This window comes from Molothrus ater, chromosome 19 (assembly GCF_012460135.2).
Source record: "Molothrus ater isolate BHLD 08-10-18 breed brown headed cowbird chromosome 19, BPBGC_Mater_1.1, whole genome shotgun sequence".
Lineage (NCBI taxonomy): Eukaryota > Metazoa > Chordata > Aves > Passeriformes > Icteridae > Molothrus > Molothrus ater.
In genome coordinates this window covers 2,863,825-2,890,146 of record NC_050496.2, presented here as the reverse complement: position 1 = coordinate 2,890,146, position 26,322 = coordinate 2,863,825, and the positions used below count along the sequence as shown (strand labels likewise).

The window sequence follows — 26,322 nt, the reverse complement described above, 5'->3', positions numbered from 1 at the left end:
CCCGTCATCACCCCTTCCTACACAGGGCAGCTCGGGGGAGCCCAAGCAGGGCGGGGCAGGAGCGGAGCTCTCACCCCGGGCCGGGATCTCTGCCAAGGGGGCTCGGGGCAGCGGCGGAGCCCGGGACCGGCCGTAGCCGCGGGCGGCCGCTGTTCCCGATCCGGCGCCGCGTTTTGCCGGCGCAGCAAGCGCCGGCCTTGCCGGAGGAGGAGCGGCGGGAGGGGGAAGGGGGAGGAGGAGCCGGCCCTCGGCCGAGCCGCTCCCGCCCCTCAGCTGGGAGCCCGCAGCCAGCGGGTGCGAGCGGCAGAGCCGAGCGGCGCCGCGCCGAGCCGGGATGCGGGAGCCGGGCATGGGGTAGCCGCGCCGCCCTGCCGCGCTCCCCCCACCATGTAGGCGAGCCCCGGTGCCTGCACAGTCGCTCCCCGCCGCCTGCACCGCGTTCGCACCGGCCCGGGGGACCATGCGGAGCGCCCCGGTCTCCGGGCTGCTGCCGCTGCTCCTGGGGCTGCGGCTGCTGCTGGGCAGCGGCGCCGCGGCTCAGTACTCCAGCGACCTGTGCAACTGGAAGGGGAGGTGAGGGGCATCCCGCCCGGGCCGAGGGGAGCGGGGACTGCCGCGTCCATCGCCGTCCCGCCGGGGGAAGATGCTGATGCCGAGCACAAAAGGGAGACTTTTCCCGCTGTGCTGCCCAGCCCGCGAACGGGGCGGCGGACGGCGGAGAGCCGGGGCCGGGGGCGGCTCTGCCTCCCTCCTTCCCTCCCGGCGGGCTCACCGCGAAGAGACGCTGGGCAGCGGCCCTGGGCAGGGAGGGATGGAGGGGCCGGGGCGAGCTGGGCTCCCCTCGGCGGGCTTGAGGGGCCGGGGCGGGCTGGGCTCCCCTCGGCGCTGTTCGGGGGGCTGGGAGAGGGAGGGCGGTGCCAAGTCCGCTGCAGAGAAGTTTCTCCCCGCAACCATCTTCGCTCCGCGGAGGCGGCGCCGCGCCCGGGGAGCAGCGCGGCAGCCCCGGCTCGGAGCGGCGCTGGATGCGCTGCACCTGCGGAGCGCGTCCCTCCCCGGGGCTCCTGCTGGCTCCTGTCTGCTCCCTTCCCTTCCCTTCCCTTCCCTTCCCTTCCCTTCCCTTCCCTTCCCTTCCCTTCCCTTCCCTTCCCTTCCCTTCCCTTCCGCGCTTGGCGCTCAGCCCCGGGGTCACTCTCCGCTCCCTCGTCCCGCGGATATGATGATGATGGTGATGGTGATGATGATTATGATGATGGTGGTGGTGGTGGTGATGAGCTCCGGGAGCGGGGGCTGGCACAGCGGCCGCGCTGCTGATTTATTCTAATTGCACCGGTTGAGAAACTTCTCCAGTTCTCAAGTGTTTATCTCCCAAATTATCTTTCCTTTAATTGCTTGTAATATGTTTAACGCGTGTGGTTGGGTCTGTGACCTTCTCTCCTCTTTATAGGTTTAAAAAAGCAGCTCTGCTCAACTAGCAAGTGTTGCTGGGTCAGACTTACTTGGAGAGTAAAATAGTTCCTAACTCTAATGCACTCTTCAGATGTGACTTTCTCTAATTTAAAAGTTTGGCCGGCCTATATCAATGGAGTGTTTTGGAGTAGAGAGAATTCAAAGTGGGGAAACAATTGGATTGACTTTCAGCATCATGATTTCTAATCTCTTACTATCTGAAATATGGTGCTTTGTATTCACTTTTTTTTTTTTTGAGTTTTATCGATAATTGATGTTAATCACAGTGAATTTCATTGAAGATGAACCTGCTTGATAGGGATGAAACCTCTGGCAAACTCCTAATTTGTCATTTTTCTTTACACAAAAAACCAAACCAAAACAAAAACACAATCAAAATCCCCCCCAAAACAGACATACAAAAATTCCCCCTGAAAATGCTGTACCAAAGCATTCCAAAGCCTCCCAGCTGCCCTCCTTACCTGGACCTTACCACCTGCTACTGTAGCAAATATTTTGAAAGAATGGTGACAAACCCTTGCAATTCTGTCCTGTTTTGCTGTTATTTTTGTCCTGTTTTCTTAGACCGAGCAGTGACCCCTCGTGTCACCTGAGCAGGGTTGGAATAAGCAATGCCTTGAGTGTCAGCTAAGGGGTGTGGGCTGGGGGGAGTGAAATCTTGTACCTGGGTTTGGGATGAACCTGGAAATGCCAGCTTGGATTTACTCACCTGCTGTTGTTCTGGTGAGCTGAAGTGGTGACAGCTTTGTGATGAAGCTGTTGGATGAGCAGGGAAGGAAGAGCAAAGTTCAGTCTGGGTGGTTTCACTTGTGGGAGAGTTTTGGAGTTCAGGTGGGCTGGAGTTTTGGGAGGGGATAAAGTAACCCAGGCTGACTTAGGCCTTACTGGTGGCAAACAGGTGTTGTCAGAAATGCTGGCAGTCTAAGGCCACTCAATATCATCTGACTTGTCCTAAAAACACAGAGCTTGAGAAGGAAAGAAAGTCATTTGATGCACCAGTAAATATCACTAATTAAATATTCCAGTGTGGATACCAAGAGTTATATGGGGTAGAAAGAACTATTTTTAATGCAAAATCTAATATTTTGAAGTCATGTGATGATTTTTACCTTGACTGTTAGGAAAAGTTATGAACTTTAATGTCATAGTCTTTCCCTACAGTGGAGTCATAGGTTGGCTTGTGCTGGTGGATTTGGGAGTCGTGTCATCTTCTGTAGTAAACCTGAAAGTGTTTTCTCACCTTAAGATACATGTCTATGTTAAAAGCAACACTCTTAAAAACAAAACATTCTGGATATGGGGTTTTTTTCCCTATTAGCTTGTGGAGAAGTGATGAGCTTATACCCCTGAGCAGGATGAAGAGCTTCACTAGGATTCCTCTGGATGCTTCCAGGGAAATCTGATGCAATGCACAGCTTGACACCTGCAATTTAAGTACAAGCCATAATAGCATCTTAATAAATAGCTTGTCAGAGAGCTTCCAGGAAAGCTTTGTCCAGGAGAAAGCAGAAACTTCACTGTGATGTGTCCAGTTATTACTTGTGCTGTAACTTCAGGTTTTTGTGCTGCAATGACCTCGTGATGCTTTGGGCAAAAGTGCTTCAGTGTCAGGCTGAGAGAATATGCTGGCCTGGCATGTTTGACTGTAGGACAGAGAATTCAGCTCTTATGTGGCTGCTTTTGTCCGTCAGTCTTGCTCTTGGTATGGTGGATGCTCTGAGGAATTCTTAATTTTCTCTAGACTGTCATCTCTTATTAAATTCTCCAATTTAGGAGCAAAAGTTCCCTGTGTTCATTGCAGGGTGCAGAGAGGACGTGGGTGCTTGTAGGGCTCTTCAGCACGTCTTTAATGGAATAAATAAATAACTGAAGTAGATAGTGTGAATATTCTTCTGGCTTCTTTTTTCTTTAAATAACACCTGTTCCACATTGCAGCATAGCAGCTCACTGCAGTGATATTGTAACAGGTTTTTCAGGGCAAACATAAGGAGATGGCTGAAGTCAGAAAGGGAGAAGAGCAAGGAGACAGATGCAGTGATTCAGGATTGCTATGAGGAAGTAGCTGTAGAAGTAGCTTGTTATAGAAGCAAGTCCCAATAAACAGCCCACATTTAAAATGGGTGGATGGCTCATCCATCACTGCAACCATGAAACACCTGCCCTATGTCCTTTCCATAAAATCAAAAAAACCAAAACTCCAATGAGTCTGGAGAATAAAAAGGCCCCTGGGTCTCCATTACTGTGTGGACCTGGTGGGGCTGATGGGTGAGAGCTGAACCTGGTGTTTAACAGTCTCAGTGTGAGGACAAGTCATCCTGACTGCAAGCAAAGTGACAGGTTTTACTGGATGATGATGGTTGCTGTTAAATAATGTGAACATGTATTTTGAAATCTGCTTAACTTTTGAGTCATCCTTTATTATAAGGCTTAATGTGTGCAGGTACTCGTGCTTGATGTATCTGTCTAATGGCATCACTCTTGCCTGTGGGATATAATTGGCTTTCAGAAGATAATTTCAGAGTCCACCCTGTTTTCGTTTGAACACCATAAATGTTTGAACAAAATTAATGAAGCTTTTTTTTTTTTTTTTTTTTCCTCTGGCAGAAATTCACTGCCTCAGTGTTGTTGGGATCACTTGCAACAGAAGTTTCACTGCATGAGTTCAGAGTTTTGCCCCTGGTGTCTTCCTTCTGTTTAAGCACTCAGGCTGGAATGTGCCAGTCTGAGTCCTGCAAAACCTCTGCAGCTTGTTTTGATGTCTTGAGCAGGGACAAGTGATGTGTGGGGATAACTTTCTGCCCCTTTGCTGAAGGAAAACTTTTACACTGTTTAATTTTGTTTATTTGCAGCTTGCACATAAACAGACTTCTGTGTTTTCTGTTGAGTGGCATCATGTGTGTGCTGTGGTGAAAACTGATTTGGTGGACCAGATGTGGATTTACAGTCAACTTGAAATATCCCTTTGCAAGTAAAGTTTCCTGAATGTGTTAAGTACTACTGAATTTGAGGGCAAGAGTCTAAAGGTTAAAAGCTTGTCCGTCTTTCCTCCTCATCTGTGTTCTTGATGTGGCTTTCAAGATTCTTCAAAAGCACATGTTTGGAGGCTCCATTGTTATTAAATATGACTTTTTTCTTTCTGAGCTTCCTCGTGTAACCTCTATCAAGTAGGTCACACCGACACTCACAATAATGAGTCACGTCAACAGTAAATGCAAACCATATGGTTTGGGTTTTTTCCCTTTTACACATTGCCTGTAGTTACTTTCTAAGTGCTGACTTGAATTTAGACCCTGTTCAGTACCCAAATACGTCTTTGGGATGGGGAACTGTGTATTTGGAGGTTTCTGCTGAGGAACCAGGACTTGATGTCATCACTTGCACTACACTAAAATACGTTTTTGCCACAGATTTCCTGTGTAACCTCCGACTTAAACCTTTTAAATAATTTTTTTTTTCCTCATCTTGGTTCATCTGCCCACAAGTGGGAATGTTGGGAAGCTTCCCTAAAATCCTGCAAAGCAGACCCATGAGTCTGGTTTTGGGTTGTCCTCTACAGGCACAGGATAAAAGGTGCTTAGAGCATAGGAGGAGGAGAAACAAGCTTGGTGGTGAAGTCATTTGCTCCTACTCACTTAATAGGTTTGTGACAGGACAGAGACTGGGCCCGAAGGATTTTTCCCTAATAACCCAAATACTGCAGCCAATCAATCAGGCTTCCCACAGCTTGTTCCTCCAGCTGCAGTGCCTGCCCTGTGCAGTGTTTTAGGGCTTTGAGTCACTCTGGCAGAGAGCTGGTGGGCCTGATGCAGCATCACTGATGGGCAGCAGGGGTTTTTCAGAGCTGCCCTCACTTAGGGCAACTTGGGTCCTTAGGAGGACCCTGTTGTGCCCATCCCTGTGTCCCTGTGAAATGGTTGTTGGGCTGTTCATTTTTGGCCATAGTAAATGGCCACGTGTTCTCTTTCTTGCTAAACACAGCTCTGTGTCTGCTCGTAGCCCATCAGTGAAAATGGCAAACTGAGCTTAAATGTCACACTGGGTAGCAAGGGAGGAACAAGTTCCTACCAAAAAAAGCAGCACATTCAATGCTTCCCCAGCTATGACAAGGGACAGAGGTGTCTCCTCTCCTCTTTCTACCTCCCAGTGTGGGGACTGGGGCTGCCCAGCTGGGCTAGAGGGTATTGGTAGCACGTAGAGCATTGCTTTCGCTGCAGTTTACAGGGTGAGCTTGGCATCCCTCCCAGTTTCAGATCCATTGGGAATATAGACTTGGAAGGGGAACAAAGTACTTGGAAAAAGGTGGAGTCTGATCTGTGAAGCTGGAGAACATGCTGGATTGAGCCACCAGGAAGGGAGTTAGAGCCTACGTGTTTTACTCAGCTGATGGGCAGTACCTGAGCCTGTAGTGATTTAATTACTTTTGATCATGTGCTTATATCCTATTTAATTTTGAAGCCTATTACTAGTGGTTGGACATTTTCTTCTGGGGGATGATTTAAAATTGTCCTGTAATATTAAGGCTGAAATGTTGCAAGAGACCTGCACTGCTGAGCTGGATGGGCCCACACCCAGTGATGTCCCGGGCTTCCTGCATTTCTCGCTGTGTGTTTTGAAAGGTTTGACATTCCCATTGTTAGCTCTGTCATTTCTCTAACCTCCTCTCTCTCCCTTTCTTCCTGCAGTGGCTTAACCCACGAGGCTCACAGGAAGGATGTTGAACAGGTCTACCTCCGCTGCTCCGAGGGCTCCATCGAGTGGATGTACCCCACGGGAGCGCTCATAGTCAACCTGAGACCCAATATCTCACCTGCCTCTTACAAACACTTGACTGTTTGCATAAAGCCCTTCAAAGACTCTGCAGGAGCAAATATTTATTTGGAAAAAACTGGAGAACTGAAACTCTTGGTGCGAGATGGAGAGCGCAGCCCCAGCAGAGTTTATTGCTTTGGCTACGACCAGGGGGGGCTGTTTGTGGAGGCCACTCCTCAGCAGGACATTAGCAGGAAGATTACAGGCTTCCAGTACGAATTGATGAGCAAGGGGATAGCAGCTGACTTGCACACAGCTTCTGGTGAGTTCTGGGGCATTGGCAAACTCCCACCTCCTGTATTGGATGTGTAACAGATGGCAGAGAGAGTGAGTGAGTGAGTGAGTGAGTGAGTGGGAAAGTGGCTGGCTGTGAGTTTCGTGTGCTTTTAAGGACATGTTTTATAAACAGAGCGATTGCAGAAGAATTGATTTGGTTTTTGGTTTGTTGTTGTGTTTTGGAAGTTGGTGGCATGGGCTGAGCTCCAGTGATTTGTTGAGGGCCACAGTGCAGGATTCTCTCCTTGCAGGGGCAGGGTGGATTACAGGAGCTGGCTTTACCCTACACTGAACTCTCCTGGGCTTCCCAGCCTTGCTGTAACACTTTTCTAACTACTTTTTTACTCAGTTTTTAAGACCCCACTGCATGTTTTGAATAATAAACATTTGAACAAGGAGGCACTCCTTTTCCTTGGTGTTTTTTTCCCCTTTGCAAGTAGTGCTACTTGCTGACCTAATTATTGCTTTTTCTGTTGTGGTTTTTTTTTTATTCAAACAAGGAAAATGGTGTGCTCCTTCCTCAGCTCTCCTTATTACACTCTCCTGAGCATTACTGTGTCATGGCAGAGCTCCTCAATAATTTTACAGGACAATGTTGTCTTCTCTCTCAACCATTATGAAAAACAAGTTTTGTGGGGAGGAGTTTTACTCCAATGAAAAACTTATAGGAAAGAGGAGTGGACAAACTGAAAGATCTTACAAGCCTGTAAAGTCTGGTACGAAATAGCCTTTGGAACAATGGCTGCAGGTGTGACCTAAGTGTGCTGAGCAATTAGACAGTTTGAGAAGAAAAACTGGCATTTGTGGAGGATGACAGGGTGAAAGGGGAATTCCCTTTAGACGGGGGATATCTGGTTCATGCATCTTACCCAATTCAGGATTGCCTCTAGCTTTTATCTCCAAAACCAAGGAGGGGAGGTTTCCAGAATAGCCCAAGGAATTGCAGATTTAGGGTAGTTTATCTCAAATGACTGCAAGGATTTCAAGGTTTAGGATTTGTTTCAACCAGATTTCTCTTTTGAAATGTGGGCTGCCTTTGCTCTTTTGGGTGAAGGCAGCGAGAAGAGTCCTCAGAGCACGCTTGGGATGACTCAGCCCGGGGTAAACCCGATGTTCAGTGAGGCTGTGTGGCCCAAGAGCTCTGTGGATGCTGGCCAGACTCTGCCGTGCTGATGCCACATGCTCTGCCCGAGATGCTGCTTGATAAGCAGTGCTGTGACTAATTAAACTGCAGCTGGATCTTCCAGGGCTATCTTCTGTGGGCTAAGTGATTGCAGAACTTGTTCCATCCTCTCCCCTCCCTGGCTCCTTTCCACACCAGGCTCTGGGTTGTCTGTTTGTGTGTTTGTGCAGCCCTGCCTGTGGTAAATGTTGTCACGCCAGCTCGGATGGGGCTTTACTTTTGTGCAGCTCTGAGCTGGACTCAGCTGAGCAGAGCTGGGCTCAGGGCTGATGCAGTAACCTCGGGAACTGACAGGTGGCAGCTTTGCCATTAAAACAAAAAAAATATAAACACAAATATTTTAAATTTGAGGTCACTTCCTTTACTTTTGCCATGCTCACAAGTGGCAGCTTATTATTGGGCATTCTGCATTTTAAGCAGACTGTTCTGCCACATCCAAAATCACTGTAAATGAAGTGGGGCATCTCTGCTGAGCTGCTTTCCCAGTAAGATCATTTGTGCAAAGATGAATACATTGTGCAGAATGTCAGCTATGTAGTAAAATTCCATTGCAGAAGACATTAAATACATTGTTTAATCAGTTATTTGGGGAATGTTCCCAGATTCGGTGCTGCCTTCTCTGTCAGGCTGTGAGGATGGAAACACAGACAGGCTAATGAGAAGTCACTTAGGCTTACTAAGAAAAGTCCTGTGCTCTTTTATTTTCCAAAAGAATTGAAATTGCTTTTGCATATAGTAAAATAATGTGACAGAAGCACTGCTTATCACTGCTGGGTTTAGTCTGCCCTTAGGGTTTCTCCTGAGCTTTGCTCATTGAGGACTTGCTGCTGACATCCTTCACCAGCACAAACCGCTGTGTTTTCAGAACTAAATGCTTTTCTTTACACATAAAATCTTGGACATTTTTAAAGCAGATGGGAGCATTTTTTCAGGGACATTCAGAAGTCAAACTGAGGACTGCATCCAATTACAGCCTTCCTCTTTAATAGACACATTAAATCACTTTTTCAGTGACTGCTGTATTTTCAGCTGTAACAGACACTGGTTAAATTTCAGTGCTGTCTTATGAAACAATGTGGTGGGGAATCTGCTCCATTCTCCAAGTGTCTTGTTTGGCTAGAAGAAGCTTTTTAATAGTTCATCAGCAGAGCCTTCAGGGCAAACTGGGGATCTCTATTGTATTTTAAATTATTTCTCTTGCCTTTTTTTGGATCCCCAGACTCTGGGGAGGGGCTGTGCAGGGTGAAAACACGATGAAAATGCCATACATGACTCTTTCCACTACTCACTTAGATGAGCAGTTTTATTTTCCTATAAATATCTGTACGTCTGGGGGAAGTGCCAAATAGCTGCCTTGTGAGGCTTCCACAGAGCAATATATTTGAGGCTCTTTGCAGCTTGTGGACCTCCTTTCTTCTGGAGCTGCTTCTAGCTTTCCTGTGAAACCTCAGACTAAATGCTGAGCTGCTCACTTGGAGGGGGAGTTTACAATCACTGAAGACTTTTTTCCCTGGAGAGGAGGCTCAAGTCAGAGGCAAGTGCTGACCTTCAAGGAGCTGAAAACTGGGTTTAAGGTTCTGCATTTCCCACCACCCTTACTTCAGGCCCTTGTTCACCAGCGTGGCTGGTGATTTTGGCTGCTGCACTCTGGAAGAAGAGGCTGCTGTGTCTCAGTTGCAGTTTGACAGAGTTGAGCAGAGCTGGCAGTAGGTGTGAAGAGGTGACAAAGATGTGAGATGCTGTTGTAGATGGGGTCTGAGATGTGCCGGGCGGAGGAAGCTGCAGTGTTTCTTCTGATGGCAGAGAGCTGAAAATTGCAAATATTGCATGATTTCCTTGCTGTTTCAGATGCCTATCATGAAAGACCCAGGTGTGGGGCTCAGCAATCCAGCCCTTTCCTTGTGCAATAACTACTTGCTAACAACTTCTCCTTGCTTTCCCTAAATGCTGGGTTTGTTTCCTGGTGATAATTGTTGTACTCTGCCCTTGAATTTACTCTCTCTTCCTAACCTGGCATCCCAGCGCTGATTAAAGGGTGTAAGTCATCTGTTTAATACTTTAATGACCTGTTGTGTCCTTAGAGTCCTGACATTGCAGGGTGCATCAACAAATCAACAATGCTTGGCATGGTGCCTGTGGTTTAATTAGAAATCCTCAAGTTTTATTAGTTTACAGCCATTCTTTCCCACTTAATCAGAGTCTAGCAAATAATTCAGTAGAAAACAGATGCAGGTTCTGCATTGCCCTTTCCCTTTTTTCTTTTTTTTTGAAAAGTTGAATGACACAGGGCAGTCTTAACAATTTTCCAGATTTTGGGGACTTAACCCTTTTCTTGGCTCTGACTCTGCCTTACCACAGTCTCTCAAAAATTTCCTAACTGTAGGAGGAATTTGTGCTGTACTGGTAGATTTTAATTCAGGTTGCTGACATCTGGTGTGGGAAGTTTTTTACTGTGATAGTAACAGTCAAAAAAAGTCCATTTCTGTGGAGTTGTACTCTCTTAAGATGGGAAGAGGAGTGAAGGCAAACATGCCTGACATCATTTAATGGGAGTAGTCCCTGAGAAGGGTCACCTTGACAATTCAGGCATCTGGATGGGTGAGTTCTCTCTTCATATCCAAAGTGATGGTTGACTGAAAGTGCTTTTGATTTCAGATTAGGCTTTGGGCTGCACCCCTCTATCATTCCCATCCACGCCGATGGCCCATTAACTCCAGCTCGTGCTCTGCAGCCTCAGTGTTTGCCCCAGTGAAGAACTGAGGCACTGTGACATTTTGGCCTGAGGCCACTGGAGAATCAGCAGAACTTGTAGGAGTTGTTGAATTCTGTTGATTGTAATCTTTTCTGCTTGTGCAGGAAGAAAATACTGAGTGTCAGCCATTCACTGGCTGACATACTGACAAAGAGATGGAGGTTTTGGCAAAAGTGGTCTGGCCATGTAGTCCCTACAAGCTTTCTGAAGGTTCTGACCCACATGAGCTCCTCAGCTGTGCCTGGGTTAGGTCTGCCTTGCACCACAGCAGCCTGCTCGCTTTAAATTTCTATGAAAACTGTGAAGGTCCCTTGAGAATAATTTACTTTTTGAGTACCTCACCTTCTGCTCAACTAATCTGAAACAAGAATCTGTAGGTTTGGCCAGAAGTTTTGGAGAGGAAGGTGAGTCCTCTTCTCTGTCCCACCAAAGGAGCTTTATTCTGTTACTTAAAGTCTGTGTTTCAAGAGTGTCTCATCAAGCCCTGGTCCAGCTTTGTTCAAGCTGTGCAGTTTGCTCTTCCCACTGCACACTCATGGGGGTGTTTTTAATTTAGTTGTCAGAGCTCAGGGGGTATATTGAAAGCCCTTTCATTACCCACCTGCTTCTGTGTAGTAAAGAAGTCAAACTTTAACAAAAATGCTCCTTTATCTTGATGGCATCTACAGATTTAGTGCAGATGCTATTAACTGGTTTATATGTTTTCTTTATTAATGGGTACCTGGCTGAGAATATGAATACATAGGAGGTACAACACTAGTGTGGGTATCTGAAAAACAAGGCAAAACTGGATAAATCCAGTTAAGTAATTTACAGTATTCAGCTATTTCCTGTATGCTGTTAATTCACTGCTCTGAGAAATCAGATCAGAAATTCAGAAAGCTCAGAAGTCTTTGGGCTATACCAGTGTTTCTGCTGACAAATGACTTTGTAAAGCACCCTTCTTAACTTCTGATCCTTAATGCAGAGTGTGTTTGGCAGAGGTGGGGCACCAGTCTGCCCTATCTCTGCAGGAATCATCCCAGGGCTCTGCTGTCATTCCACCTTGCAGGCTCCCAGTCTCATGCTTTCCTCTGCTTCCTCACAAATATCCAGTCTTTAGGGTTTTTTTTTTCTTTCTTGGAGGCTGGATGTGGTGCTTAGCTTTGTAACCTGAGGCAGCAGGTGGTGGATCACAGAATGGTTTATTTTGGGAGAAATCTTTACAGTGCACCCTGTGCAGTGTGCAGGGACACCTTCCCTGGACCCTTTGCTCAGAGCCCCACCCAAGCTGGCTTTGAATATTTCCAAGTTTAGGGCATCTACCACTACTCTGTGCATGCTGTTCCAGTATTTCACCATCCTCACACTGGTGTGTTTTTCACTTCTTGTCAGAGTGGAAACCTTGAGGTGTTTTGTGCCAAGGCTGGTGAGCAGAGGCCGTGCCTGCTGTGCCCTCGCTTTGCCAGGGCGACCATGGCTGAGCTCCTCGCTGCTGTGGGCAGGAGAGGTGATGGAAAGGAGCACTTGGAACACTTCAACTGAAAGTGCCCATGACCTTTGTGCCCAGCACACGTTCTGCCCGAGTAGCTGTGACCATCTGAGGTGTTGGCACTGCCCTGTGTGGCAGAGAGGGAGCACCACTGGGTGCTGCGTGGGCTCTGATCCAACCCACCCCGTCAGATGAGGGAAATGCCTTGCTTTTATTTCTCCCCTCCCTGTTTTCTGTGCAGGTTAAGACTCTTGGGGTTGAGGGGTTAGAGCTTGATGGTTTTTAAGGTTTTTTTCCAATCCAAACCATCCTGTGACTCCATGAAGTGCACGGAATAGGTTGATGCTGCACTCCTCTCATTTGGGGCCTTCTGGAGAAATGAATAATAAACAGGCAATGAATAATAAACAGCTAATGAATAATAAACAGCCAAGTTGAGGGATCTGCCCTATAAGCCTGAGCACACCTTGCTGGGTGGCTCACCTGTGCACCTAAAGCTTTGATGATTTGTTTGACTTTTCTCTGAAAGGTCATAAACAAGTTTTAAGAGAAAAACACCAGAAAACAGCCTTTATTGTAGTTCTCAAAACACACTGCAATTAGTGCCTGTATAAGGGATCCTTCTGACACTCCTGCTCTAGGATACAAGATTTCAAATGTTTGGGGTTTTTTTGTGTGTGTGTGTGTGTGTGCTTCCCCTCCTTGCAGGAGCCTGTCCTCACTAACTTTATCTTTCCCATAGTATCCAAAGCTTGGTACAAACTAACCATGAAAATATAACCATCATTCCCTAGCCCTAGTGTGCAAAGAACACATTTCAAGCTAGTTTTTGAGGGCTTGTCACTGCCCCTCGTGTCATGGAGCAGCACGGAGCTGGATCTGGCTGGCTGCTCTCTCACACTGCCTGGAGTGGGAATAATTTTGAGAAGCTGGAAACCTGCTCCTATTATTCATGTGCCTGAATTGCTCAGGTTTGTGGTGAATGATTGACTGGGTGGGAGAGTTTGAGAACAAAGTTTTTGATTTTTTATTTTTTTTTTCCTGTATGGAATGGTTTCAAAGTGCTGCTCTGATGCTCAGGGAATGCACACACCCATACATCACCTGGAACTGAGCAAGGGTGATGTTTTGGGGTCTGAAAAATGCTGGACTAAGAAGCCTTCACTTAAAACCCCCACCAAAATTGGGTGGATTCCCTAATTTAATCTCTCCTTCTCCCAAGAAAATGGCTTTGCCAGCACCTTCTCTGGCCCTGCTTGTCCTTTGATGTTGGACAGGAGCTGGTTTTGCAGTGGGCAGAGGAGGTGACAATGGGGCTGCAGTGATAAATACACAGCTGCAGGGGACAGGGGGATAGAAAATAGCTTATTTTTGCTAGACTGGCCACGAATGCCGTTAGCTTATTTCTCAACTCAGTGGGCAGTCAAAACCAATAAGCAGTCAGGTGTATTGTCTGGGCAGCTGGGGCTCTGTCTGCCCTGACCTTTGTGTACCACCAAAGATGGTCCCACAAACAGAGCTGCAGTCCAGCCCAGTTGCTTGGCAGTCTTTAATAATGCTCTGTGCTTGCTCTGCAGAACTGTTTAGTTTGCTAATTCCTGAGGCTGCAGTTAAAGAAGGGATGTGAGGGCGGGGAAGCTGCATTCCCCTTCCCACTGACTGCAACATGGGCCAGATCTTTCCCGTGTTGGAGTCTTGATTTGCAGGACAGAAAATCTCTTTCGCCTCGATCTGTGCTAGAAGCCAGCAAATATTCACTGAAATATTGCACAGATACTTGGAAGATATCCTGGACCTAAAGCTGTGATATGTTGGGTCTAACTTTGGGAGGTTTAATACTGGCTTAGAAAAGCTGCTGCCCTAGCACAGCCTTGGTCCAGTTAACCTTTTTCTGGTTCAGATTTGTGGAAGGATTTTTTGGTGTGGGTTGTACAGACACCTCCTGACTCCTTTATGGGATTTGAGCATTAACTCCTGCAATGGGCATCACCACATTTGCCCTTATCCTTTCTGTACTGAAGCCCTGCAGTGATCAGAGGTGCTGGGAAATGCACACAGAGCTGGTCTGGCACCCATTGCCCTGTCTGCTCCCCAGGATCATTCCTGTCTGTACAGGATGCCCCTCTGCCCACCAGAACTGCTGCTGGCTTTGCATCAATTGCTTCTATCTGCAAGTGGGTGTCAGAAATTTGAGAGAAAATAATTGTTCCTATGTAGAACTGGTGAATGGGCTTGATATGACCAAGCAGGATGTGCTTTTAAGGAAGAAAAGGTGATGTATCTCAAAGCTTTTACTGTTACAAATGAAAAGTTTTAAGTGGCTTTTTTTAAGGTTAACTGGACAATGTTACAGCATCAAAGATCTCTCACTGTGGAGATGCAGCCCCTCCACAACCCTTCTCAAAAATACACTGATCAAACAAACATGGTTTTAAAGCTGGCCTTGTTCCTTCAGAGCTCTCCCACGTACCAAAAAGAATTTGATTTCTAGACACAGGAAAGAGAAGGACCTGTGTGGAGCTGAGTGCACATATGCTTCTTTCTTTTTTTTCCTTTAAAGACTCACTTAATCTTTGATCTGTCATTACTCCACTCTCAGGGTTTATCTTTAACCAGCCACTTGTTTCTTAATTCTATTCCTCTGCTCCATCAGAGGCATTAATGGACCGAACCAAAGGGGAGGAGAAGGGAGGGAAGGATTTGTGTTCCTGGCAGGGCTCCAGCCTGGTAGTAGGTGCTGGCTCCAGCCTCTCCTGTAGCCCTGGCAGGGGCAGGGAGAAGTGCTTGGCTGCACAATTTCCCCGGGGCATGGGAGTGAAAAACACCTTACTTGTTCATTTTCTGCTGTGCAAGCACTGCATGACAGCTGAGCTCTGTGTTAGCTAGGAGAGACAAAGCCCAACAGGACATCAAAAACTGAATAACTTCACATTTTCCTGGATCTGACCCCTGTGAGCTTTTACAAGGCTTTGGCATGATGTTTTCTTTAGAAGAAAGAAGAAATCTTTCCAGAGTGAATTTTGGGAGGGGATGAGCCAAGCCCTAAGTCTGTGTGGGTTTTGAGTCAGGGGAAGCATTTCCTTTGGTGCTGTGTGGCAGGGGTGCAGTGCTGGCATGTTCTGTGGGGACAGCAAGGGACACTCTGCCCCAGCCCTCTGCTGCAGGTCAGAGGGGATCACAGGAGCTCCTCAACCATCCAAAGGCACCTCTGGCTTCCAGCAGCTCATTTCTCCTCATGCTTGCCACTCCTAATCCCCCTTGGGCAGTAGAGGTAGGTTTGAGGAAGGAGGGAGGGATTTTCTGTGAGATAGTCAAATAGAGCTGCTTTTTTATGGCTTTATAGTGGTGTCTTGTGCCTGTAGAGCAGGAGGAATTCCCAGCAGTTATCTTGCTGCCATCTTTTCCCTTTAATTGCAGTTAGGGAGGGAGAAGAGGAAAAAAAGAAAGAAGCAGATGTGTACAGGTGCTGCTTGCCCAGGAACCTGGGCTGGGGTGGCTGCAGAGACACTTCTGCTTTGCTGAAGTGCAGAGAGAGGAATTTAATTTAACTGGACATCTGCTCTGCTGAGTGGGGCTTTTTGGACACAATATCTTGCAGGCTTGACTGTAACTGAGGGTTTTTCTGGAGCTGTGATGCAATGGGTAAGTGTAGGAGCTGGGCTGGGATCTGGCACTGATCCAGTCACTGCTCTGTCTCTGCCCACCCCAGTGCTGGGGTTTGCCACAGAGGAGGAAGAGGAGGAACAGCAAGAGTGTCCTGAAGCTGTGACACTTTTCATCCTTTCTCCTGGCTTGATGCAACTCGTGCATGGAGGTGGAGTTTAACAATGTTTAATGCTGCTTAAATAAAAACTGCTCTGTGGGTTTTTCATTCCTTTTGTTTTGCTTTGGTTTAAATTTTAAACAAATGGCTGTGTTTCTAGCTGACCTTTCAGCTCATTTGTTAGAATGGCTGCTGCATCTTGGAACAGCAAAAAGGCATCAATCCCAAAGGATCCTTACGTGCTCTGGACCTGCTGAGCCAATTTCAGTTTGAAAACTGTTGCAAACAGAGCTTGCCTTGTACCAAATCTCTTCCTCACATTGTTTACATAAATAGTTAATCTTTGCTACTTAGGGACTTTAATACCCTCTTGGAAGACAATTCTGTGAAAAGATAAATTTCTGGTTTATGATCTCTTGTCCTAACGTTTCTCAGAACACAAAGGTCATCACATCTCTAATAGTGAGGTTTTACAATATGCTTTTTTTATTCTTTCTTTGCAGGAAGGAAGTGGTATTGACTCGATTCTCTTGTCATAGTCCATGCCACAGCCTGCAAAATCTGCATTTCATTAAATTTATTTGCAGGTTTAAACTGTTCTTGGCCAGTGCCTGTATTTTCCAAGTTATTTCTGGAACCTTGTACATATGGGCAAGTTGAACTGAGTGTTAGAAGGCAAGGAATGGGATTTGACACTTCCTTTTCTGGAGGGGTAAAATCACTGGTGTCCCTTCTTCATACAGAGAGCTCAGGGAAGGATTCCATTGCAGCACCAGGATGTTGTTTCAGCTGCTCCACCACCACCACCTTGTCCTGTACCAAATCTTGGCTGCAAGAAGAAGGGAATCTTTGAGTTTTGTGTCTTTGCCCATGATCCTTGTCCCAGGTTGTCTGTTCTGCTCAGCACAGGGGCTCAGATTGACTTTCTAGCAAACAGGGGGATGGATGAACATTTCTGCCTTCAGAAGAGCACTAAACTCTCATGATGTTACTCACAGCATTAACCTTGCATTCATCAAAGCACAGCCTCATTGTGGCTTTCAGTGCTTAAAGGGGGCTAACAAAAGAAAGGGAGACTGTCTTTTTACATGGGCAGATAATGATAAGAAGGGGTAACGGTTCTAAACTAAAGGAGGAGAGATTGAGATTAATGCTAAAGAGAAATTCTTTGCTCTGAGGATGGGGAGGTTCCTGGTGAAGCTGTGGCTCCTCCATCCCTGGAAGTGTCCCAGGCCAGGCTGGATGGGCTGGGAGCAACCTGGGATAGTGGAAGGTGTCCCTGCCCGTGGCAGGGGGTGGGAATGAGAGGATCTTTAAGGTCCCTTCTGTCCCAGGCTGTTCTGTGATTCTGTGGTCCCATGCCTGAGGTTTATTGATCCAGAGGGCCGGGAGCAGGACAAGTCCAGCTCTCCTGTTTGTTCCCTGACTTGCTGTTTTCCTACTGACACGCTGGAAAAAGTGCAGTGCTTGCAGAAAGCTCTGTAATCCTACCCCATCCAAAGTCAGGAAAACCTTGTAAAACAAAGGAGTGATGAGAGAGCTCCTCTGTGTGTTGTGACAGGGTGTCAGTAATTTCCAGCCCAGCTGTGGAGAGGCTCTTAGGTGTCTCCTGGCCCTGTTTTCCCCCAGTGTGTGGCTGCAGGTATTGTGTTCAATGCAGGTGTGCTGGATGCAGCTCTGCTGGCCCCAGCTCCAGCTCTTTCTAAACACAAAATGCTCTGACAGTGCAGCTGCATTGATGTAGTTCTAGGTGGTGTTTCAGTGTGGGGGTTGTGAGAGTTTTGAGGTTGAGTGTTGTTTTGGCTTGCTCAGGAAGAGCTTTCTGAGGTGGTGAGGAAAGTTGAGGTGTATCAAGAAAAGGAAAGGACTAGTCACAGCCTGGTAAACCAGAGTGGTTATCAAATTCCTGTCCACCTCCACTGCAAAGCAGGTTTTTTTTTTTTTGTCTAGGATATGAGCTGTGAGAGGTTTGCTTCATGGAAGAAATGCTCCTTCAGAGGGGAAGCACAGGCATACTTAAGAAGAAATAATTAGCAGGATTTATTTCACTTTGTAATTAGTTAAAGCAGGATCAGGGCAAGATTTATTATTTTTTTTCTTGCTCATATGATGTTTGTCCCTAAACTCTTGTCTCTCATCTGAATCACTGATCCAGTAATCAGTTGAGACATCATAATTTTTGCTTAGGACTCAGAGAAACAACAGAGAAATGCACCATTATTGGAGAAACCACATCTCTATTTTTATAATCTGCTCTGGGAAGTCTGCACTCTGTGTTTCCAGGAAGGAGACTCATCCTATGATGCCCTTTCCAGTCTGGGTGCTGCCAGCAAGAGCTGCCAGTTACAGAGCTGGCAGCAAGAATTGGAAAGGTGTGGGTGGGTTTTTTTGTTCCATATGAACTAATGCTGCTGTCAGGCTGAGGGAGATGGGTCTGTGGCCCCACAGGGGTGTGCCTGGAAGTGCTGCAGTACAGGGATTGCAACAAGACCCATCTGAATGTCTTGAAGAGAAAAGACTTCTTGTTTTAATCAGAAAAACGAACAGAAAACAACACTTCAGCCCTGCTTGGACCTCCTTGGTAGCTCTTGATGCTTAAAAAGGCCTGACTGCTCATCAAAGGGTTATCCAGAAGTACTGAGGTGTGGGTGATGTGTGCTGTGGAAGAGCAGATAAAGAGCTCTGTGCTTTCCTCCCCCAGCATCCACACCTTCACCACACGGCACGCGTGCAGCCGCTTCTTCACCAAACCAAAGGGTATTCCTCGGTGAAGTGGTTTTCTGCAATTACTTTGTGTTCTACATTTTCACTTCTGCTTAAAATGTGTCTCTTCCTGTGTGTGCTGCTGGCTCAGGGGTGGGTGTTCAGCACAGCCTCTCTGGGGACAGAGGATGGAGAAGGTCTTTTGGGCTCACTGTTGAGTGTTGGGATGGTGGGTAGGGACCTGCAGCAGGGTTCTGATAGCTGTGATGTTGTGGAGTGTGTTGAGAAAAATCTGGACAGGCAGAAGAAACTTCTTTCTTGTGGGTTGGAAGCTGGTTTTGGGGTAAGGTCGGGTCAGTCAGACCCATGGGTGGCTGTTGAAACACAAATGTTTCAAAAGAAGACCAGGCCCCTTCATGTGGTTTGTGTGATGCCTGCAGCCAGAGCCAGCACGTCTCGGTTCCATGTGTCCTGCAGGGAGCTGCCATCCTCCACCATGGCCCCTCCAGAGCCTCACCTCCTCTTTTCCAAGGAAAGAAGGGATGTATGCCCACAAATCAAAGGGGGAGGGACTGGAGCTGTGTGTGTGAGCTGAGACAGGCCAGCAGCACCTCCCACCACTCTTTGGGCAGAGTGTAGACTCAGCACTAAAGGGGCACTCAAATCATCCACAATAGTGGGGAAAATCCCTTCTAGACAGCCCAGCTCCCTGCTGCTGGCAGAGCTGGGAGCCACCTGAGGCTGGCATCTCCTCAGGGCACATCCCTCTCTCTTACCAAGCATTTCTGCCTCCCTGTGGAGAGGTCCAGGAGAGGACCAGCAACGTGTTTGACAAAACTGTTGGCCAACAAGTGCGGTCTATTGTTAGCATCGCCTCGTCCTCCTCACTAACACCAGGTTCAGAGGGCAAATCGCTCAAAGCAGCTGGGACATGACTGCTGGCTTGTGAGGAATGATGTAATTACATCTCCCTCTGCGGGGAGGTGAATAGAGAGGCCTTTGGAGGCTCTGGGTGTTGGAGGGAGAGGGCTGCCTCAGGTTACTCCAGGTCAGGATACTGTCAAAATCCATCAAAGGCACTCCCAGGAGAGTCGGCGGCCGTCGTGCACAATGCAGGCTTTATGCCACTGCTGCTGGAGCTGAGCTAGAGGCATCTGGGCTTTAGAGGACTTCAGTAAAATGTTGCTTTTCTATGTCTTTTTTTTTTTTTTTTCCCACCTCTCTCCTGCTGCTGTATGAATTAAGGCTCTTTGGCTCATGGAGTTTAAAGGAATTAGAGCAGCTGACGTTGATATTGTTGTTGCAAGCTCATAGGCTTGCTTTTGGATGTTAGAACCTGGGCAGCCCTCGAGACATCCCCAGGGAGTCAGGATCTGGCAAACACAGCTGCCTTGTTTAGTAACCAGGCCCAGTTCCCCAGAAAATGAACATCTTCACCTGCTGTGCATGAGTGAAGTGCTTTTCTTGGGGTTGGTTTTTTTTAAATTTATTTTTTTATAGTTAAAAGGATGCTTCCTGTTCTAGCCTGAGGTGTGTGTGTTATTTTGACCTATGGATGGAGCAGAGCACCTGCTGCCCAATCCAAAGGGAATGAGTGCTGAACTGCAGCTAAAGCCACGAACTTTTGTGTTAAACACACAGATTCCTTCATGGCTGTGGTTCAAAAGAAAGTGTAGGCATTGCCACCTCCTAAGGATTTATTCTCTTTTATGAGCCTTTGTAGAAATCAGGCTTTGGTTGTAGCCAGGGGATGTTATTTGCTTTTTAATGGTCCATTTACCTCAGCAGTAATCCTTCACAACTTGCTTTCCATCTGTGCTTCCATACCTTGTTTTTGCCGCTTGCAAGATCTATTTGATACTCTGTGAATGCAGATGTGGGAGTTGTCCCACAGAGGAGGATTTTTGGTCTTCATCTGTCTGGAGCTGCAGAGATGAGTGGTGGAGAATGGTTGTTAAAGTAGCTCACATGCCACCACACTGCTGTGAGTCAGCTGGACCTGAAGCAGGTTTTAAGTAATGATCCAGTGTGAGCAATGCTGAGCATTTTAAATTTCCTTTTGTATTTAAAAGGCTGCAGGATTTTGCCTACGGGTCCACAATTAAAATGATTTGATTCTGTGTACACATGGAGATTTGTTCATTTGATTTATTACCGTGTCAGTCTATTTAAATGGAAGGAACCACTTTTAAAGCATTTTGTTTTTCATCTTTAATGCTGTTGCTTGTGTTGCACTCCTTTGGAGAACAGAAATGCCTTAGTCATTTTGGTGTTTTCAATTTTCTGATGGGGCTGGATGAACTACAGACGTGTCTGGTCTAAACCAAGACTTAAAAAGGCTGAGATGCTTTTTTATTACAAGGTCTTTCCAGAATGAAATATCTGAAATCTAGCTGTGGATTTAGAGGATGTCCATCAGCTGTACTTTGTTTTGGAGCTTGTGTCCATGTGAAAGTGCTGTGGGACTTGTGCAAGTTCCCTCTAAGTCAGGTCCTCATTTGGACAGAGGGAGCCTGGGGAAGAGGGATTTTTGCCCTGGATGGATTTGGGAGGTGCCATAAATGAAACAAATCCATAGTAGGATGTTTAGTGACCGACACACTGAGACTTGCCCAGGGAAGTGCTCAAAACCTGTGTGGATGTGGCACTTGGGGACAGGGGTTAGTGGTGGCCATGGCAGTGCTGGGTTAATGGTTTGACTCAATGATCTTAGAGGTTTTTTCCCAACCTGAATGATTCTGTGATTCTGTTACAATTTTCTTTGTCAGATGAAGCTTCTTTATTTGTTCTACCCACTGATCAAAATCTCTTGAGTCTAAAACTTGAAGTATCTTTAGCCTGAATTTATTTCAGTTCTCCAGTTATGTCCAGGCTTCATCTGGTTCTGCATTTCTCATTATATTACACATTTTCCAAACTTTTCTGAAAGAGAGAGCTGAAATAGTATGTGGGGTAAGAAGGGCAGGGAAAGCTGCCTTGTTTCTGAAAGCTTTGGAGGTATTCAAACTTTACAGAAATGTGATTGATCCAGATGATATTCTGCCTATTCCTTATCTCTTCTTTTGGAGCTTTTTAAGCTCCTTGAATTATTCCTTCAAATATCCCTGCTCAGAAATGTGCATTTTACGTTTCCTTTAATCCTATTAAACAGCGTGTTACACTGTGTATGAATCATCTGACTGGAGCAAATCTGGTGGATTTGGTTCAATAATCCTTCTTTCTGGATCACTGCCTTTCTGGATCCCTGGAAAAAAGAAGAGATTTGCCATGTCTTGTGTCAGAGGGTGGCTTGTGCTGTCTGACAGGAGGGTGGCAGAGCATCGGAGGCACCAGCTGCATCTTATGGACAGGCTTAAATCTACTTTTAAGTGCAATGGATCAACTTTGGGAAGCAGGTGGGGGAGAGGAAGGCTGTGGCTGTTTGGGAATCTAAACTAAGTGTTTTCAGATGTTGAGGTTCAAAAACCAAATATTTTGGGGGTGGGTTTGGCTTCAGTTTGGTGGTGGGCGGTGTGATGGAATCTCATTGTCCAGTCACCTCCAGTGGAGCCCTGCTCTGCTGGAGTTGTGCCTGTGCTGATCCAGGGTTTCCATTTTCCTGGGTGATGTGTTGTGGTGACACCAGGTGACAGACAAGGTTCTGATCCTTGTGCCACCATGGACAGACTCACTGAGCATGGCCAGGAAGGGCAGATCCTAATAATAAGCAAATTCCTGAACTCAGCAGGGTGTTATAGAAACATCTGTACTGCAGCTACAGCACCTTCTCCTCAGCAATATCTGGCTGAGTACAAAGAGGAGCCACATTCTTGCATTGATTAGATTAGTGCAGATATCCAAATGTTTCCAGCAGTACAGGAAATGGTCTTTGTGCTGCTTGAGCTCAAGCAGATATGGGCTCGAGTTTCCGCTTTGCCTCAACGCCCTTCAACACGTGCCTTGGGGTTTTTCCCTCCCCTCTTTGCCTCCCCCACTCTGTAACCTCCTGGATCTTTGATGTGGTGATGACTAAATGGCTCTACAACACTTGATAGAAATTGTAAGAGGGAGGCTTTGCCATCAGAGTATAAAAGACACATGATCTGAAGTGAATTTACAGCAGAGCACCCTGCCAATGCACCCAGAACCAAAACAGCTTTTGCATAAGTGCAGTGAGTGTGTGCAATGTCTGCTAGGCAATATATCCCAGCAGGATTAGTAAAGACATCCCTATTCCTGCTTGGGTACAAAAATCTCATGGGGGCTCTAGGGTTAGCCCCCACTTCTTGTGGTGGTAGAGATGCCAGGCAGATCTTTGGAGTGATTGTGCCTATGCTGTGTTTGTCAGCCACGTTTTTGTTTAGTTTAAATGGTTTATTTATTGAAATGGATTTATTTATTTGCTGCTGTCTAGTCCTTGGCTAATTGTCACCTTCCCTGTGCAGCTCCCTGCCGGCCCTGCAGTGACACTGAGGTCCTCCTGGCTGTCTGCACTAGTGATTTTGGTGAGTTCCTGTCTCCCCAGTCCCCTCTCCTCCAATAAAAACCAACAGACCCCTCCTCACTCCCGCAGCCTCCACCAGCAGTAAATGTCCTCTGAGGGTGCTGGGCACATGGAGAGCTCTGAGGAGTTCAGAAGTGTCTGCCCAGCTGGCACCACCCCAGGGTGGACAGAGTGACACAGCAACCATGGTAGAAGGTCAAGGATTTGGGTGCATTTAGGAGAGGCCATTACTTCTTGTTGGTCGACTTGACAAAACACCAAAAGTTTCACTAATTGTCCATGCTTCCCTTTTTAAACGGGAAATTGGCATTAGCTGGATCTGTAATGGTTGAAGAACAGAAAGTAGGTTGTCAGAGAGCATTTAGCACAAATCTTCTTGTTAGAATTCTTCATGATTAACGCTATTTTTTCTGGTGTAATTATTTTTCAGTTTAAATTTAATTTGTGCATGCCCTTTGCTGAACAGATTGCAAATATAAACTATAAAAAAGGCAAATATATACTGGAAGTTACTAGATAATCTTAACTCTCAGAATAACAAAGGACCAAAACTTGGGCTGCTGTAGTGAGTCAGTTCCCCTGGCTGCACAGGCCTGGAGGGTCTTCCAAAGCATTTTTGTGTAATTAATCCTTAAAACCTTTTTCTGTTTCCAGTGATCAGAGGCTCCATTCAAAACGTGACGAACGAGGCAGAAGAGCAAGAATCCATAATTCACGTTGGTGTCAACAAACTGTACAGGCAGAAGAGCAAAGTCTTTCAGCTGACAGGGGAGAGTGGGAACTGGAGAGGACAAATAAAGACCTTGCTGGAGTGTGGGGTGAAGCCAGGAGATGGAGACTTCCTTTTCACAGGACGTATGCACTTTGGGGAGGCCAGGTTAGGCTGTGCCCCTCGTTTCAAAGACTTCCAAAGGATGTACAAAGAGGCAAAAGACAAAGGGCTGAACCCGTGTGAGATTGGCCCAGATTGAAACCCCCTGTTTGGCCGAAGATCACTTTTAACATTTGGCCAGGAATGTTTCCTGGCTGCAGTGGAAACTCTGATCAAACCTGGTCACTGAGGCTGGACAGAGCTGGAGGCTGAGACCCCACAGCCTGCAGTGCTCATGGAAGCAGCAGAGGTACGAGCTCAGAGGGCTGCCAAGCAAGAAAGGCTGGATTTTTAACCAATCTTGTCCTTATGAATTAAGTTATTATATTTTTTTAGTGACTTCCTTAGGAAAACAAACAAAGAAAACTCCCATGGTCTTAATAAAAGAAAAAAAACCCAAATGAAAGCCAAGATGCCTTTGTATCTTTTTAATACTAATTTTTAAAAATGTCTTAAGCTGATGTAGCATTTGGTATGGCATATTCTGTATAAATTGCCACGAATGTGATAGAGCACGGTAAAACATCTTAACATTGATGCTTTGTAAAAAGCTTGGTGTACAATTCAAAGTTGTTTCTTACGACAGAAATTTATGGAGCCAAACTCTTATGTGTGTGTGTTGGTTTTTTTTTTATTTGAAAGAATGTACAATTGCCACCTGCAATTTTTTGTCCAGGCTGGCAAATTCTTTCCATTCCAGAGAAATAAAAGGTCCCTGGATTTGACACATGCTGTTTAAAATCTTTATTTTTTTCTTTCTTCTTAAGGCTGATCTCAGCTAGTCCAGATGTGCTCATAGATCAGTTCTGGGCTGCTTGCTTATTTTGTGGCTTCACTGAGCAGAACCAGAGTTCCTGTGAGGCATTGGGAACCACAGTTTTTTTCAAAGGGGAAGCAAGAGCTATTTTTGGAGATTTTTAGACATGTGTGCAGGCGAGGCTTTAAGTGTTCTTCTCTCTGATGCCAGCAGTGTTATTTTGGGACTGGCTCCAAAGGCAGGCTGCCCCTTCATGTTTAGCTTGAAACTTTTAAGTGTGGTAGCTTGGCATGAGGTGACTGTTGATGCTTGTGAGTCCTGGGGGACATGACCAGGCCACCCTGTGGAAAATAAACACTTGAATCAGGCTGTGCCACCTCTGCAGGCTCTGTCCCAGAAGAGCTCTCCCCTCCCTGTTCTCCATCGCTGATGGTGCCTTCACAAGGATTTTAATCTCTTGCCCATGTTCATTCTTCAGCATTCTCCACTGCTCCAACTTTTATTTTAGGCTGTCAGGTTCTTTAAATAAAAAGTTTCTACTCAGTGTTGCTTTTTACCTGATCCCTCCCCTCTCCTTTGTGTAATTTGGTTCTGAGACTTGGGGAGGGCAGCTCAGGGGATGGTCCTGGCTGGGTGCAGGAGGTTCTGAGATGGATGGTAAGGAGATGTCCCATGACCCTTATCAGGGGTAAAAGCCCCAGGGTTGTACCAAAACACTGGCCTGAAGTGAAACCAAAATCCCTCTGCAAGTGTTTCTGTGAACTCCTCCCAGCAGGATTCATTCTGTGGGCCAGTGGGAGAAGAAGAGATTCTTTCAGCTGTGGGAAGGTGATCTTAAGAGGCTCCAGGGCACTGTGGCTACTTCTGCAAGGACCTCTAACCCCATCTAACACCCACCTATTTGCTACTTTGACCCCTTCTGCTTTCCAGCCTCCTGTAAGCCAAAGCCCCAACCCAGCACCCCAAGGTTCTGTGCAGCCCAAGGTTCCTTCCAGCCTACTTGGAATTTGAAGAGAAATGGGCCAGGACCAGTAGAGGGGTAGAATGGTTCGCTCCAACCCCTCTCTGTGGCCTTGCTTCCTTTGAGGATCTCAACCCAGCCTTTTTCAGGTTTTAAAAAAAGTGATTTGGCCCTGAGATAACTCCTGAGCACAGCTGAGTGGGCGGTTCAGAAGCCCTGTACCTCACCTCTCCTCTCCTGTTGTGCCTCATGAGCTTTTTCCAGCACAGAGTGACTGCTGGCAGGATGAGAAGAGAAGAACAATATGTTCCTGCAATTGTCTCCAACCTGCCCACTCTCATCTTCCCCTGCAAGGCTGCAGGAGCAAGGGGAAGAGGCCGAATTAAGTGTTCAGCCAGTATTTTATGAGGACAGTGCCAGCAAAATACAAACAGTTGGGGAGGCTTTGGCCCTGGAGCTCCACCTTTGGCTGCAGTTCACTTTTTATGGCAGTTTGTTTGTAGACTTTTTTATTTAAAAATACCCTTTGCACCCTGTGCTTTGCACAGAGGGAGGTTAACAGGGATTTCACTGACTGCCCTAAAACCCAGCGCCCAAATGCTCACCCTTAAGTCTTTGAAACATGATTACAGCTTGACATGTCTGGCAGAGGAGTCAGGGATGGAAAGGATGGATTAAAGATGACTGTCTTTGCTCACATGTGCTGACTGCACTCTGTAATGAGAGGCAAATGGCATATTGATGCAGTGTCATGTGGGGACAGGCTTGTTGCCACCTAATGAAAGACCCTGGCTGGAGGTGACTCAGGACAGAGGTGGAGCAGGTG

At 46.7% G+C, this 26,322-nt stretch overlaps 1 protein-coding gene across 1 annotated transcript; it reads left to right on the top strand.

Moving 5' to 3' along the window:
* The first annotated feature begins 292 nt into the window (after positions 1–292).
* METRNL (meteorin like, glial cell differentiation regulator) lies at positions 293–24,503 on the top strand. The gene is made up of 4 exons (XM_036394790.2): positions 293–573; positions 6,150–6,538; positions 22,849–22,908; positions 23,562–24,503. Exons 1-4 carry the CDS (start codon positions 461–463, stop codon positions 23,876–23,878), a joined length of 879 nt encoding a protein of 292 aa, XP_036250683.1. The 5' UTR covers positions 293–460; the 3' UTR covers positions 23,879–24,503.
* The last annotated feature ends 1,819 nt before the right edge of the window (positions 24,504–26,322 follow it).